Consider the following 13,966-nt stretch of genomic DNA (forward strand, 5'->3'; position numbering starts at 1 on the left):
AACACAGGGTGCAAAGTGTCTATTTAGCATATTATAGCATCGCTAGGGTCACGAACAAGTTGCTAAGAGGGTTCGTAACTATTGATTGCATTGAATAAATGTTAATCAGAGTCATAATGCATTATGCAAGACAATAGCTCGTGTGCACAGGAGTATAAAATCATATTCTTTTATTCATATTTTACCCTAATAAATATATTTATAAGCATTCCCGTTCCTCACACCTTCACACACACAGCTGTGGGCACGGACGTGATCCCATCTAACAGTGAAGATGCACTTGGGTGAATGAGACAACACAGTCTCCCTTCTCCCTTGAAATGGTATAAATAGATAAAGGGACCCTATTTCTGGCTGCACTCTTCAGGAGGAATACTTGCTACTGTCTCACATGCCCTCTAACGACACACCACCTTTTTTGTGGTGTGTCGTGAAAATTCAGACACGTCGCATCCTCTTTCTTGCCAAACAGCTCCGCAGCCCGAACCTGAGCGCCCGTCGTTCTTTTTAAGATGATGTCGAAGGCCCCGCGCGCCCGTCGCGGGCACACTGCCGCTGGTGGCGTCCGAGGGCAGACACGAGCGACCCATAGAGCTCTTCTTTACGTCGGAGTGTCATTTTGCCATCTTTGTGATCCCGTCAGTTCGCCGCTGAAAGAATTCCAGGAAGATCTATGCGTCACAATCCATTCTCCCATTATGTGTGGAATTTTTTTTTTTTATGTTTCTTAACTAGCATTCATCTGCCTGAGCCATGTCAAGACGTCTCTCCAGAGTGAGTGATGAGCAAAGTGTAAAGCAAACAGATCTATTTGTTTTTTGGCGGGGGTCCGACTTGTGCCCTGCTGTTCATTAACTAATGATGAATCCTGAGCTAAAGCATCGACTGTGATTACATTTACTACAGGAGGAAAATGCTATTGACGGAGGTCTCCTTTAATTTGATACATGAATGAACGGATGGAAAAAAATGGTTCCTATCTTAAAGAGAACCATTATTCCCTGTATGAACTGTCACATTTGTTTGACTATGTTTCCCGCTTAAACGTAAGGATTTGCTCATCGTCTCCGATTCATTTGGGAAACACCCCTGATTGACATTTCCCACAGTGAAGAGAGTGAAGAATGTAGCTTCTGCATTCTGAATTCAAAAGCAAAAGAAATCTGCTTGTCGGGAACTTTGGTGACATTTTGTGACAACGCTACACCACTTCTCCCGACCGGCGTGAGGCTCCGAGCGTTGCAGTCTCTGCGGGTCATCGACACCTCAATATCAGTTTGAGGTGATGCAGCTTTTATGTCAGAGTCAGTGGAGACACATGAATGAAATGTGACCTGTGTGCAGCTGACCTGATGGAAAGAAGAGAGTTTTCTTGGGAGCAAATTGGAAAAGATCATTGACAATTCAATTCAAAAGACAAAGGTGACCTTTCTGTGTGTCAGCACTTTTCACTTGCAACGCAACGACGCGAAATACCGCACGTGTCTTCAAATGTGTCCCAAAGTCAAACTTTTCATTTAGGTTTTTTTTCTGCGCGTCAAACCTTTGAATTTCTGGAAAAACAAGTTGGCTCATAACTGCTCGAGAAGAAGAAACAGGTTTTCAAAGTGTCCAAATGTACCTCAAGTGTTTTCACGCCATTCGTGGTTCATGTCTCGGCTTCAACCATGTCAATCATGACTGTGACACCGGGTCAGCTGTGTTTTGCAGTCTCGATAACCACGGGCCTTTAAAACTCTGTCAACTTTATTTTCTTCTCTTCACATCTGGTGAGTGGTAATCCCTGAAAGTCTTGATTGTAAGAAATGTCAGCCCTTGGCCAAGAGATTGCTGAGGCTTCAGTTGGTGCTATGGGAAAAAATACAAATAATCACAAGTTATTGTTCATTTAACAAGTTGGCCTTCAGCCTCTTGCTCCTCCAGCTGTTCCCATGCAGGCGTACTCGACAGCTCCCGAGTGCGAATGCAAGGCGAATTGAACGACACTGACAAGGGGAAGTGGTGCCAAGAGCTCGGGATTCATGCCGCGGCGCGTCCAGTTCACAAAGACCTTCGCATTCGCTGCTCTTTTACACCTGGTGTGTGGAAAACCGTCTCTGACAACAGTTCTTTGATGTGCAGCATAAAGCTGACCACCAAAGAAAAGGCTTGTGGATCAGAAAGCCTCTCATATTGTGTGTTGCCAGTTTGGTCAAAGAAGTTTAAATAACCGAAAGCTCAGTGGACAACCCTTGAACCGCGTATGCCCCAACACTCACTTGCGAAGACGAGACAGCAATATTTTATCCATCAGCTACAAGAAAATGGATTTCTAATAGTGCAATGTGTGTCACCACTCAAACAAGTGGACATGCTTGAATTTTTGTTCATTACATTTTCATAAAAATGAATACATCATATACAATATGAATCAGATGATTTGAATCGAGCTGCCATTGAATGTTTGGAAAAACAACAATGAGGGGCTAACTTTCATTTACATTTCTGAATGTTTGACAGGTACAGTACCGTTTGTTTTCTTTTTTGCATAAATGGTGCAAAAAAAGTGCGTCAAAGCTCCAAATAGTTTTGCCCAACTGTCATTTTCACAGACCAGCTCTACAACTTAACACCAACAGAGCCAACATAGAATTAGACAAATGGACTGTATTTTGGACTGTATTTACATATAGACCACTCAAAGCGCTTGACAGGAAAGTCACATTCACCCATATTCATACAGCACTGCTATTTACCACGCATTTTTCTGTCACATTCATACACTGTCGGAAGAGCCGTCAGAGGCGAGATAGGGTTAAGTGTCTTGCCCAAGGACACAACGGCATGTGGGCTGGCGGAAGCTGGGATCGAACCGCCAACCTTCACGACTCTACGTCCTGAGCCACAGTCGCCCAAATGAGCACCGTGTTATGTATTTGCTCCTCCATTGTCAGACGGCAGATTGTGTGCCGTTTCACGCATTAATGCCAACCTACAGTGTGGAAGCGCTCGATACGATGCATCTACCTATGCACCTGTTAGAGAGATCGCTGTACGGTTCATACTGAAATGTCTTCAAAAAGAAACTGTTCAATATATCGCAGAATGCTAAGGGAGCCGCCATCCATGGTCGTAACTTCTAGCTCAGCACTGATCTCTTTCAATTACAAAAACAGACCATCTGCCCCTGAACTGTCGTCGTGACGAACACTGTCTGCTGTCATGACGTGGTGCAAGTTGTCAATGCATGCACGTTATTATGCACCATCCGAGACTGTCCAGCAGTGGCAGCTGCAATATGAGTCGAGAAAGGATGAAATTATTCTTAACGGTCCTCAAAAGTTTCTTGAATTATTCATTATGTGTTATTAATACATCATTAATAGTTTGATCATTGTATGTCATTGTATATTTAGCATATCTTAGATGTTTAATTCCTTGCATTGCAAGTGGTGATTAGTGTTGGACGGATGATGGGGTGGGGTTGGCTTTGTCATGTAGGCTCCTGCAAACACCCTGGGGGTGGGGGGCGCCAACATTGCCAGGGTGGACGGAGAGAAACAACTTGACGCGTTAACATGTGGTCTGGCCAAAAATAAAGTCTTGCGCGAGCGTGAGATGTGTGTCAGTTGTGTGAGCCTCAGCCCTGGCGTGCACACTCACAGACAGTTCCCTTTGTCAAGTGTGTATTTCCCTGTTGTTACTTTTGTCTTGCTCATGCTTTCTTCTAGTTTGACATTTTCAGAAATTTTTTTCTTTCTTGCTGACAGTTACTGTAGATCTGAAGACTGCCACAGCTTAGCCTACTGCTCCCGGTCCCCCCCCCCCCCCAAAAAAAAACTGCTGGAACAGCCCGCTCAACAAAGGGCACAGGCACACGCCGATTCTTCGGAGGCTGGGGCTACACATGACAGCAAGTCCCCCCCCCCCCCCAATATGTGGACTCGGCTTAATATAGGTCAGCGAATGAGTCATAAAGTACGGTAGTCGGCGAACTTTTAGCCCTGGTTTGAGAGAGAGACAGAGGAGGGACTGCACACGTGGTCCTACACGATGACTCGCGCGGTCAAGCAGTTTGAACGGGGGATACATGGAAACGAGAAGAAAACTTTGTGATAGCAGAGAGAAGAGGAGGTTGGACAGATATAAAGACAGACAGAGAGAGAGAGGGAGCTCCCTGGAGTTGAGCTGTGAGCGGTGTAGCCGGCTGCGCCTCGGGCAGTAAAAGACAATGCATGTGTTTATTAAATGGACTTTAAAGGTGTTTCGCTTCAAAGGAGGCAGACGTGAGAGATGGTGGCAGGGAATGTGAACTTAGTGTGTGTGCGTGCGTGTGCATTTCCATTCCCTTTTGTGAGCGCGTCTTCGTAAGCAGAGGGGGAATGCAGTGTTGACTGAGTGGACCTACTTCGCAATTAAGTGCCGAGAAGTTAAACTGCGGGAATGAGTGTCCTCGGGCGCTCGTGGCTCCGCGGTGACGCTCGAGCAGAGTTCACTGCACTCGGGGCCGACGTAACGAGTGATCGCAGCGTTACCTCGGCTGCTGGTCAACACATCTCAGGAACCCTGGGGCCTGCAGTGAGACCTGTTGGTACGGAGGGCATGGGAACAAATCAATGTTGGATTTCCACACTGATATATGACTTATGATTAGTAGTGGTTTTAAGAGTTTACTTTTAGAGGATTCAAGCCAATGATATTTTTTGAGGATAGTTGAGTTTTACGTTGTTAAATGAAGCAGGCAACAAATCCTCCTTTTCAGAGGATTGTAGAGAATGTAAAACAAACCATGTAGACTGTCAAAAAATATATATATATATATTTACAACATATATCCAGTGCATTCTCGCGGTGACGATAGTGCACGTAAGCCATCAGAGCTCTGCATTCCATGAGCCCCACCTCCACCTCGCCACCCAGGCTCCGAGTTGACCCTCTCGTGCACTTGAATTCGAGTGTACAAGTAGTGTGAGCAAACACAACGCCGCCGCGAAGGGATGAAATGAAGACATACGCATTAGGCTACAAGAGAAAAAACAACCCAAAACAATTAGAGCTGCTAAGGGACCATTAAACGATAAGCGGGACAAAGTCGGCATACACAAACATTCACATTCAACTGGTCGTAATGCGCCCGCGATAACGTCGCTGTGCACTGTGCGTCGCGGGGGCGTGTATATACAGTATTCCACATTCACATGAGTTGAGAAAGCTGAACCAGGGTGATGGGTGCTTTGCTTAGTAATTCTCCTGTTCACGTTTTCTAATCTGTGCGCTTCGCTTAAAATCCGTCTGATCATCCAACTGCTCATTCTTAATTTTCTTTGGCTCACTCAGTTATAAGTGTAGCTATAACGAATGACAGACACAATGGCCCAAATGAAAATGATATCCACCCCGTGGAAGTTTGCCGTGGCTTTCTGCTAGGGATGGGACGATACCACTTTTTTGTGTCCAATCCTGCAACCTTGAGTATCTGATACTAATGTGATACAATCTTTTCCCCACTCGTAAGTAAAAATATCAATAATGCACTGGTCAGGATGCACTTTGCTTAACCTTCCCATCTAAAACCTCATACTCACCTGTAAGACGAATAATCAGCTCCCCTAAAGGAAGACGCACATAGCCAGCAACATGACTGAGTTTAGGAATTCTTTTGTCAGCACCTTTCAAACAAGCAAAAACAAATTGAACTGGAAACTGTTAATTAAATAATAATAAATTAACAAGAAAACATGATGCCGGAATGTCGTTCAAGGCAATTTAAATAGGCATTTATTTGATATGTTTACTGTAATGTATTGGATTGGATTTTACTTCTTATTTTAATTCTTATTCAATATCCGATCCAGTTATTTTGGCCAATATTGCCCCGATACCGATATTGAATTTCGGGTCGGAACATCCCTACTTTCTACCCATGATTAGCAATGTTTCTCTGAGTTCTACTGAGTGTGTGCAGTATTTTGCAGACAGCCTTCCAGATGCGTTGGTAAGTGTCTCAGGCATCATCTACCCCAGAGAAGTGGTGACATCTGTCAATATGATATCATACTGTACATCTGTGCAGATCTTTGCCTTCGGTGTGCTCAGGGATTTTTTAAATTTTTTTTCAAACTGTGTGAAACACTTTACAATAAGGAGATCAATCTTACCATTTCCACCAAAGAAATATTCTTGCTAAACCTTGGATAGCAGTGAACCTGACCGAGCAGTCCGGCTCCTAGAAAGTGGGATTGACGTGTTTGCTCACCAGGTACACGAGGCTCTGTATAATTAAATTGTGTGTCTGTGGAGGTGAATGCAGATAACAGTGTGTTTCTTTGTCATTTTTTCCTCCTGCAGGCTGCATGAGGGACCTACGCATCAATGGTCGCTACATGCCGTTGGACAGCCAGCCGCGAGACGGGGTTTCCCAGGTCAGCGTACAAGGCCTCTCCCTCGGGTGCTTGTCTGACTCCTGCAAAAGGAACCAGTGTAGTGCCCCGTTCACCTGCGTCGACCTGTGGAGAGTGCACGAATGCAGGTACGCACGCACACAAAAGCCCATACAGCGCACACACAAACTGAAAGGCATGAGGAGACATACATTAAAACCAACTCATGCTGCCTCTAAAGCCATTTTTCTGCCTTTGACCTTGGTATTATTTTTGTTCGAAGCCAAATAAATGTGTTTTAAAATACCCCAAACCAGACCCTCTTGAGAATGTTGGAAAATTGTGGGGGAAAAACAAAACACTTAACCTTTATTTGCTCCAAAGATGATGAAATGTCTGTGCAAATTCCCTTCTCAATCATTTCATGGAGCACAAAGTCCCACATGTGCATAAGGGTCAGATGTGGCAATTGACTATAAAAAAAAAAGAGTAAAATCAATTAAAAGAAATGAAAACACAGGGATCTGACCAGCACAGATTATGTATTATTTGTTTATTTCCATGTCAATTGCAAGTATGAACAAAATAACACATGGCATACAGCATGTGAACAACATGGTCAGATTACCTTGAAAAGTTTCTGAATGCAAATGACATGGCAATGTTTGTTATCAGTAACGTAATCCATTGGATTACAAAAATAATTTAATCTAATCTGAATATTTGTGGATTACTTTTGGATGACTTCAAAATCAAACATTGTAAATATGTCACGGTATACTATATGATAAATGGGTTTATATAGCGTTTTTTAATTTTATTGACCACTCAGAGAAGTCACAATCACCCATTTACACACATTCATACAGAAATATAGTACTACATATGTACATATAACTACTGCAAAACTAACCAAAAAAAGCATTTGTTGCAACTCTTGTTCACTCAGAAATCTTTCTTCCATTTTAAATGTAAATAAAAAATCAATGATTGCTCCGTTATCTTTATCTGTAAAGCTTAAATTTATTAAATAAAACATGTCCAAAATTCGCAACCTGAGGGGAATGTACACAGTGATATATTGTTGAGCAATGTATCCAGTAATATATTGTTGTTATACTGTAGAACAAACAGTAGAACATGCAGCATTTAGAAATCAAATCAGCCTTCAAAAACAGATAACCAGGTCGAGCTGCTTGGATTGCCTTCCGCATGTATGCCGTGCCTTTCAATAGCATTGGTTATTATGTCTAGTTATTTTTTTTATGTTTATGTTCTATGTTTTAAAATTGCCATATTTTAAAAGACGTAATCGAAATGTGATCAAGTAATCCTTCACAACGTAACATTTTTTTTCCAATGTAATCTGGTCTGATTACAGTTACTTTTGTTTTTGTAATCCGATTGCACAATCACCAGATCACATGCGATCCGTTACTGCCCAGCCCTCAGGGAACAAACAATCAGGGAATCAAACAGGAGTTCTGTCGTGTGAATGTCCTGCCGTTCATTTGCCTGTGACGGCAGCTCTCTGACAATGTGAAATAATAAAAAGTGACGTGACTCTCTATTAGGAGGTGCTGCGTGCGCTCCCCTCCCTAATTAAAGGGGTGACATGGGAGAAGTAAAGTGCCTCACTGATTTAAACCTGTGAAAGGAGAAAAAAAAAAAAGGCTTCCCCCTCGATTTAATATCATTTCAAACTCCCCTTTGATCACCACAGAAATGTCTCTCGCTCTTGTTCGCCCCCTCCCGGCTCCCCGCTGTGTGCTACCATGTCTCAACGGAGCTTTAAGTAACATCGCGGCTGACAGACAGACGAGCCGTCACGCCGGCAGACAGGTGACGCCGGCGGTCTTACGTATCCCATTTCTGAAAAGCTGTTCAGAAAGAAAACCACCGATTTTTTTTTGTCGAAAAAAAAGGATAAATTTACTTGTCATTGTTTTCCTTCATCCTTTTTTTCTTCTTCTTCTTAACCAGGAAGATCCCATTGAAGTACAATATGCCGTCTGTCGGGGAGTCCTGCCTCCAGCAGCGACAGACCCAGAATATACAGAGACAGAATCATAGCAAATAATCCTGTTAAAAGACTATAATGTTGTATAACACATTTTCTGGCCGGTGTGAGCAGCAAGACGGCTGCATTAAGAGCTTGGGACGTGGAGTTTCGAACGTTGTGGGCCTTCGCCGGGTCTAACCCTATGTGGCTCTGGAGTTGCATCATGGGAACTGTAGGATCTGGGCGGTTTTGGAGTCCGGTCTAGAGAGTAAAAGTCCAACATGTTCAACCTCCGCTGCATCAGTTAAGTCATTTTGAGCCTGTAGTCCAATGTCTTTTTTTTCTTTTTTTTCCTTTCTTTTTTCCGGTGATGACTGATTGCATCAGCAGCTCAAAAGGAATGTGACTCTGGTGGATCCCCTTTCCAAAGCCTGAGGATAATCAGCCAAGATAAAAGATGGGTGGAAATCCCACTGTAGCTGTTTCTGTCTTCGCTCATCTCAGTTTTCTTTCTGATCTTAGTGTTACTTTTCTTCTTTTTTTTTCCCAGGGCCTTTTTCAATTTAATTTGGGATTCGTATCATCCGCGCATACACAAAGTCCAACTCCGTTTGTTACTGTACAGTAAAGTTCCTTGATTGGAAAAAAAACACGAGCTGAGATGAACCCCAAAAAGAAAAAAATTGGGACTTTAAAGCCAGACGATCTCCGGTTTTCTTTTTCAATTTGATGTCTTCTCTTTGAAAATGAGCAAGTCAACTCACGCGGCCTCTCAGTCATGGGCCGGGTTGGGGTCAGGTCAGCGGCCTCAGATCAGCACAGCGACACTATTCTCAAGGCCTCTGTTGTCGCAGGCTGTGCTGGTGTGCACGACAGGAGAAACTAGGACTTTCAATTCAAATTCCATTTTGAGGCTGCTGACGCGGCCGTTTGGTCTCCTCTAAAGAATTGGTCGGCTGGTTATATCAACTCCCAGAACACCAACCGACGTGGTTCCTTCTTCACCGCGTCGGCACCTTCGGGGTAAACGCGGCGTCAGTGAGGCTAATGCTCGAACCGCACCGCGCGCGCGAAAGTTGAACGAGGGTGAGCCCGGATCAACTTTTGACACGTGCCGTTTTGTTGTTGTCCGTCTACTTCATGTGGCCCCTGAGGGACTTCCAGTAGTTCGAAACCCCCATGAGAGCAGAGTGTGGGCAAAAGGAATGAGGCGGTGAACACCGCCTGCTCGGTCACTAAGCCAGACACCTGAAATGTTGGAGGTGAAAACGAATCATTTTCCGACCCTGACGGGATTCACACTGTTTCGAGCTGGATCAGCATTTTCGCGCGCGCTGCCGAATGACTCCCCGGGTTTTGTTTGTCGGCGGGGGAAATGGGAAAATGTCGCGCGCCGTAAAAGCCACAGCAGACGTACAACCCGGCTGCCGCGGCGCGCTCCGGATCGAACACTGCGAGTGCTCCTACAGCCGCACACACCAATCTCGGCAATTTTTTGTATTCATTTTTTTTTTTCCGCCACTGGAAACATCAGCCTCCATTCAGTCTGTTGCAGCCTCCTCGCTTTTAATCTTGCCTTTCCCTTCTCTGTCTCCCTCCTCTGATCCACACAGCCACATCATCTATCCACCAACCTATTCATTTACTTTTTTCACTGCGGCTCCTGCTCTCGCTCCCGGCCCCCTCGCTTTCTTCGGTTTGTATGGCTTTCAATCTTGCTCGCTTCTGTTCCGTCTTTTAACCCTCCGAACTGCTGACACACACCTTCCACTCCCGATATCCCTCTCCATCCCTGCTTGTTTGGTGTTGTTTTCTCTGTTCGACACTGGACCTGAACCCTGGAAGGTGATTTGAGCGTAGCAAGTGTAAGCCCAAGTGTTTGAACATACTCGTCAAATGGTCTAATAATGACATGCATTAGAGAAAAAAAACTCATAATCACATGTGATTGTTAGCACGTCCGTCTAACTAGCTCACCAGCTGCAGGAGTAACACAGTTTTCCCTCCAAGGCCAAGGAGCAAAACCTTAGCTAACTACAGGTTACATGTAATTCTAGATAAATCCCTGTTCAAGCTTGAGTCATTAAATTCATTTCCAATGGAACGTGTGGCAAACCCCAAACATGCATTTTACTCAGTGTGGCTTCTCCCTAGCCCTTCTGCCAAGGGTCTGACCGATGGAGTCTTGCTGCTAGGTTCTCCCATCTCAACAGAGGACTTCTGAGGCTCTGTTAGATTGATCGTTGGGTTCTTGGGGTGCGGTCGAATTGTCCTTCCGATCTACTCTTCCTTGACCTCTGTGGAAAACGTCACGAGGTCAAGGAAAGGTGTAAAGGAGGACTGATAGGACATCAGCTGCTCAGAGAATCCTAATCGTCTTTCACTATACCACGTCATCACGCAACGGCGGATGTTAGTGACGCGGGTCTGCCGTGGTGAAACTACACAAGATGAACTACAAAAAAACCACAGCGGGTGCATCAGCATGTTTCAGTGTGTTTTACCGCCGTGAGACATCAGATGTAAATGATTCATATGTAACGGTAACTTACATGATGACGTGCGTCTCTTCTGGGTCATATTCATACTCTTCTTCTTCTACTTCTACTTCGGATTGAATCGTTTACGTTCGTGCATGGCGCGTCACGTTAAATATCGCTGCAGTAATGAAATGTCAGGCGTCTATATCTCCTTACTCTCACACAGGGAGGTCCAGTGTACCCCATGCTAATGGAGATAGGAAAGGAAGCATTGAAGCTCCTTTCCTATTCATTGAGAGAATCCGAACTGCTCTTATCATGGCTGCTGATCAATTACCTCCGGGTCACTTCAAGATTTGGGGAACTTCCTAAGCCAATTTGATAACTCGACTTCACCCCTCGGTCACATCCCTTACAAAGCTTCCTGACCAGCTCAGTTTGGACACACCGGAATAGCCCTGGTGGCTCCGCACATCTTCAATTCCACAATCATTACGGCCACCGCGCTCTCATAAACACTCTACGCTGTAAAACAAAAAAAACAAAAAAAGGGTTTTATGCCCTCGCACTGATCTATGTCTCGCCACAATTTATCACTGAAGGCAACAGAGAGTCTGTTGGACTTCATGACTTGGTGGTCAGCCTGACACGCTGTGTGAATTGTGGGACCTCATATCAACAAAAGTTTCCCTTTCTACACTATGTCAAACCAATTGAGGGGGGGGGGAAACCCGGTTGTTTCACGTCGTCAGTATTGGTTTCTGATTGTAAATGAATTGCCAAAAAATGCCAATTTTGTCCCTTTGACTTAAATCCACAAAATGCCGAAAGTGAAAGGGTCGAATTATCTCTTGAAGCTGATCACAATCTGCCACATTTTCAGTAGACAAAATTGTGAGCTGAGAAATGTGTGAATTATGTGAGACCCATTTTAAGAGATACTGCCCTCTAGAATGATGTTCGAGTCGCAAACTAAATGATTCGAGTGATACGGGTGGCTCAGGATTTAGAGCAGGTGGTCCACTTACCAGAGGGTCGATGGTTCAATCCCTGAAGTCCGCACACGCCCAAATGTCCTTAAGTGCTTGTAAATTGCTCCTGATGGCTGTGTACGGATGATGTGTGATGGAGAGGTGCTGTGTATAGAAGCGCCTTATGAATGTGGGGGAATGTGTCTTGTACTGTGAAGCACTGTGAAGACTGGTCGATTAATACTAGAAAAGTGCCTCGTGAATACAGTCCGTTCATCGTGGTGGTGCACATTAATGTTCTTTTTTGATGCCACATTTCTTACCAAATGTATATAAATTCAACATGAAAAATGACTCTTAATCCCTCCCAGTGTTTTAAACCGTCCTGACCGAGCTTCCTTTGTTTAACATGTGGAATCTGATTAAAACCATATGCTTTACCTATCCGCACTATGTTCTTATAATTAATTTTCAGCTGCAGCCACGTTATTTTTGTGCCGGCGGGATTGAAACCTACATTTAATTAAATAACATTGCACGATGTTCAGACGTGAGCAAAAAGAATCAAAGCCTGGCCTCCTGCGCAGCGGACAGTGTCACCATTATAGCAGCAACTTAGAGGAGACATCTGTGGAGAAAACATCAGATCGTTGTAAATCATTTGATTATTTTACTCAGTTTAACATGTCGACTCGGTCAGTAACTGTCTCCCACGCCAACTGTCTCTCCTCATCAGCTGCAGCTGATGCTCCTCTTTCTCTGAATGAAATCAGATTTTCTCCGTAAGCACGAAGTCGTATCTCCAACTCTAACGGCGTGACGAAGGAGGACCTTGTTTTTCGCCCCCGGTTGCCATGGTGACACGTAGTATCGGAGCTCCATCGATGATGGCTTTTGCATATTAGGGCGGGCACACGCGTAACACCGTGTGACAATAATCAGAGTTGATCTAACCAACTCAGAACTGATTTTCTGGAAACCGAAAACTCTCAGTTTCCCATCTCAGAGTAGATCAAGTCAGAGTTCAAAGTTTTTTTTAAACCTGCTTCCTGGAAAAGGCCCCTGGTCTTATTCTAATTCCGAGAAGACATCTAAGGGAGACAGGCTTCTTCAGCGCTCGCACACACACAACTGGTAAAGGACGTCATTGGTAGGGACGGCAGTGTGTCGCTCTTGGTTTGTAATCATATGGAAATAGCTCCAAAAGTATCCATGGTAATTTCATAGCTTTACCACGTATTTGTTCGGAGGCATTAGCCTTCTAACTAACACCGGTGTGGATTAATGATAGGCAGGACCCAGTGGGCAGACGCAGGAACAAAGCAGGTTGTAGAAGGATGAATTTAAATAACTTAAAGGCTTACACTTAGAAGGGCTGGTGGAACCGGACCCTCCAACTGGTGTTACAAACTCTGAGAAAATGAGAACAAGCGCTTAGTAATAAGAGCAGTGAACACAAACCGAGCAGGAACACACTGTTTTCAAAGGATATGTACGTACATGGAATGCTAGTGAATAAAGAGTATTACATTAAATATGGTTATTATGGAGTCTGAGTACTGTCGGGATGAAGGCCCTGCGGTAGCGCTCCGTCTGCATTGGGGGTGCAGCAGTCTGTTGTTGAAGGAGCTGCTTAAGGCCCCCACAGTCTCGTGGAGGGGGTTCAGAGGGATTGTCCATGATGGATGTCGGCTTGGCCAACATCCTCCTCTCACCCACCTCCTCAATTGTGTCCAGAGGGCAGTCCAGGACTGAGCCGGCTCTCCTGACCAGCCTACTCGGTCTCTTTCTGTCCCTCTCAGTGCTTCCACAGCCCCAACAGACCAAATGCAAATGGCAAACGTAATACAAGAAACGCAATGGATGACAAAAGTAACTTAACCGAGAGGCACAAGGAATTGGTAGAACAAAGCATGCCTAAATGATAACGTCCACAGGGGAAACAAGGTCTTTTAACAAGCTCACAGCTCATGATCCTGGGGGATCATGCCAAACATTGCATTGCCACCCTGCCCACCATCCTCCCTTGCGCTTGCCTTGCTGTCGGATCCGAGAGCCAACAGCTCAAGCTGATCTGGCCTCGGGACCACCATGGTCCTCCACCACGCCCATGCCCGCTTCAGGGGATTCTGGAGGGGGAAAAGTCCTCTGGGG

The 13,966-nt window shown here is 44.7% G+C and overlaps 1 protein-coding gene across 1 annotated transcript in view; it reads left to right on the top strand.

Moving 5' to 3' along the window:
- si:ch211-186j3.6 (neural-cadherin) overlaps positions 1–13,966 on the top strand; it is a 290,314-nt gene that overhangs the window by 250,618 nt on the left and 25,730 nt on the right. Inside the window, exon 34 of the mRNA XM_035627332.2 lies at positions 6,328–6,508. Within this exon, the coding sequence (XP_035483225.2) occupies positions 6,328–6,508 (181 nt within the window). The remainder of the gene's footprint in view (positions 1–6,327; positions 6,509–13,966) is intronic.

The sequence above is a fragment of the Scophthalmus maximus genome, chromosome 4 (assembly GCF_022379125.1).
Source record: "Scophthalmus maximus strain ysfricsl-2021 chromosome 4, ASM2237912v1, whole genome shotgun sequence".
Classification (NCBI taxonomy): domain Eukaryota; kingdom Metazoa; phylum Chordata; class Actinopteri; order Pleuronectiformes; family Scophthalmidae; genus Scophthalmus; species Scophthalmus maximus.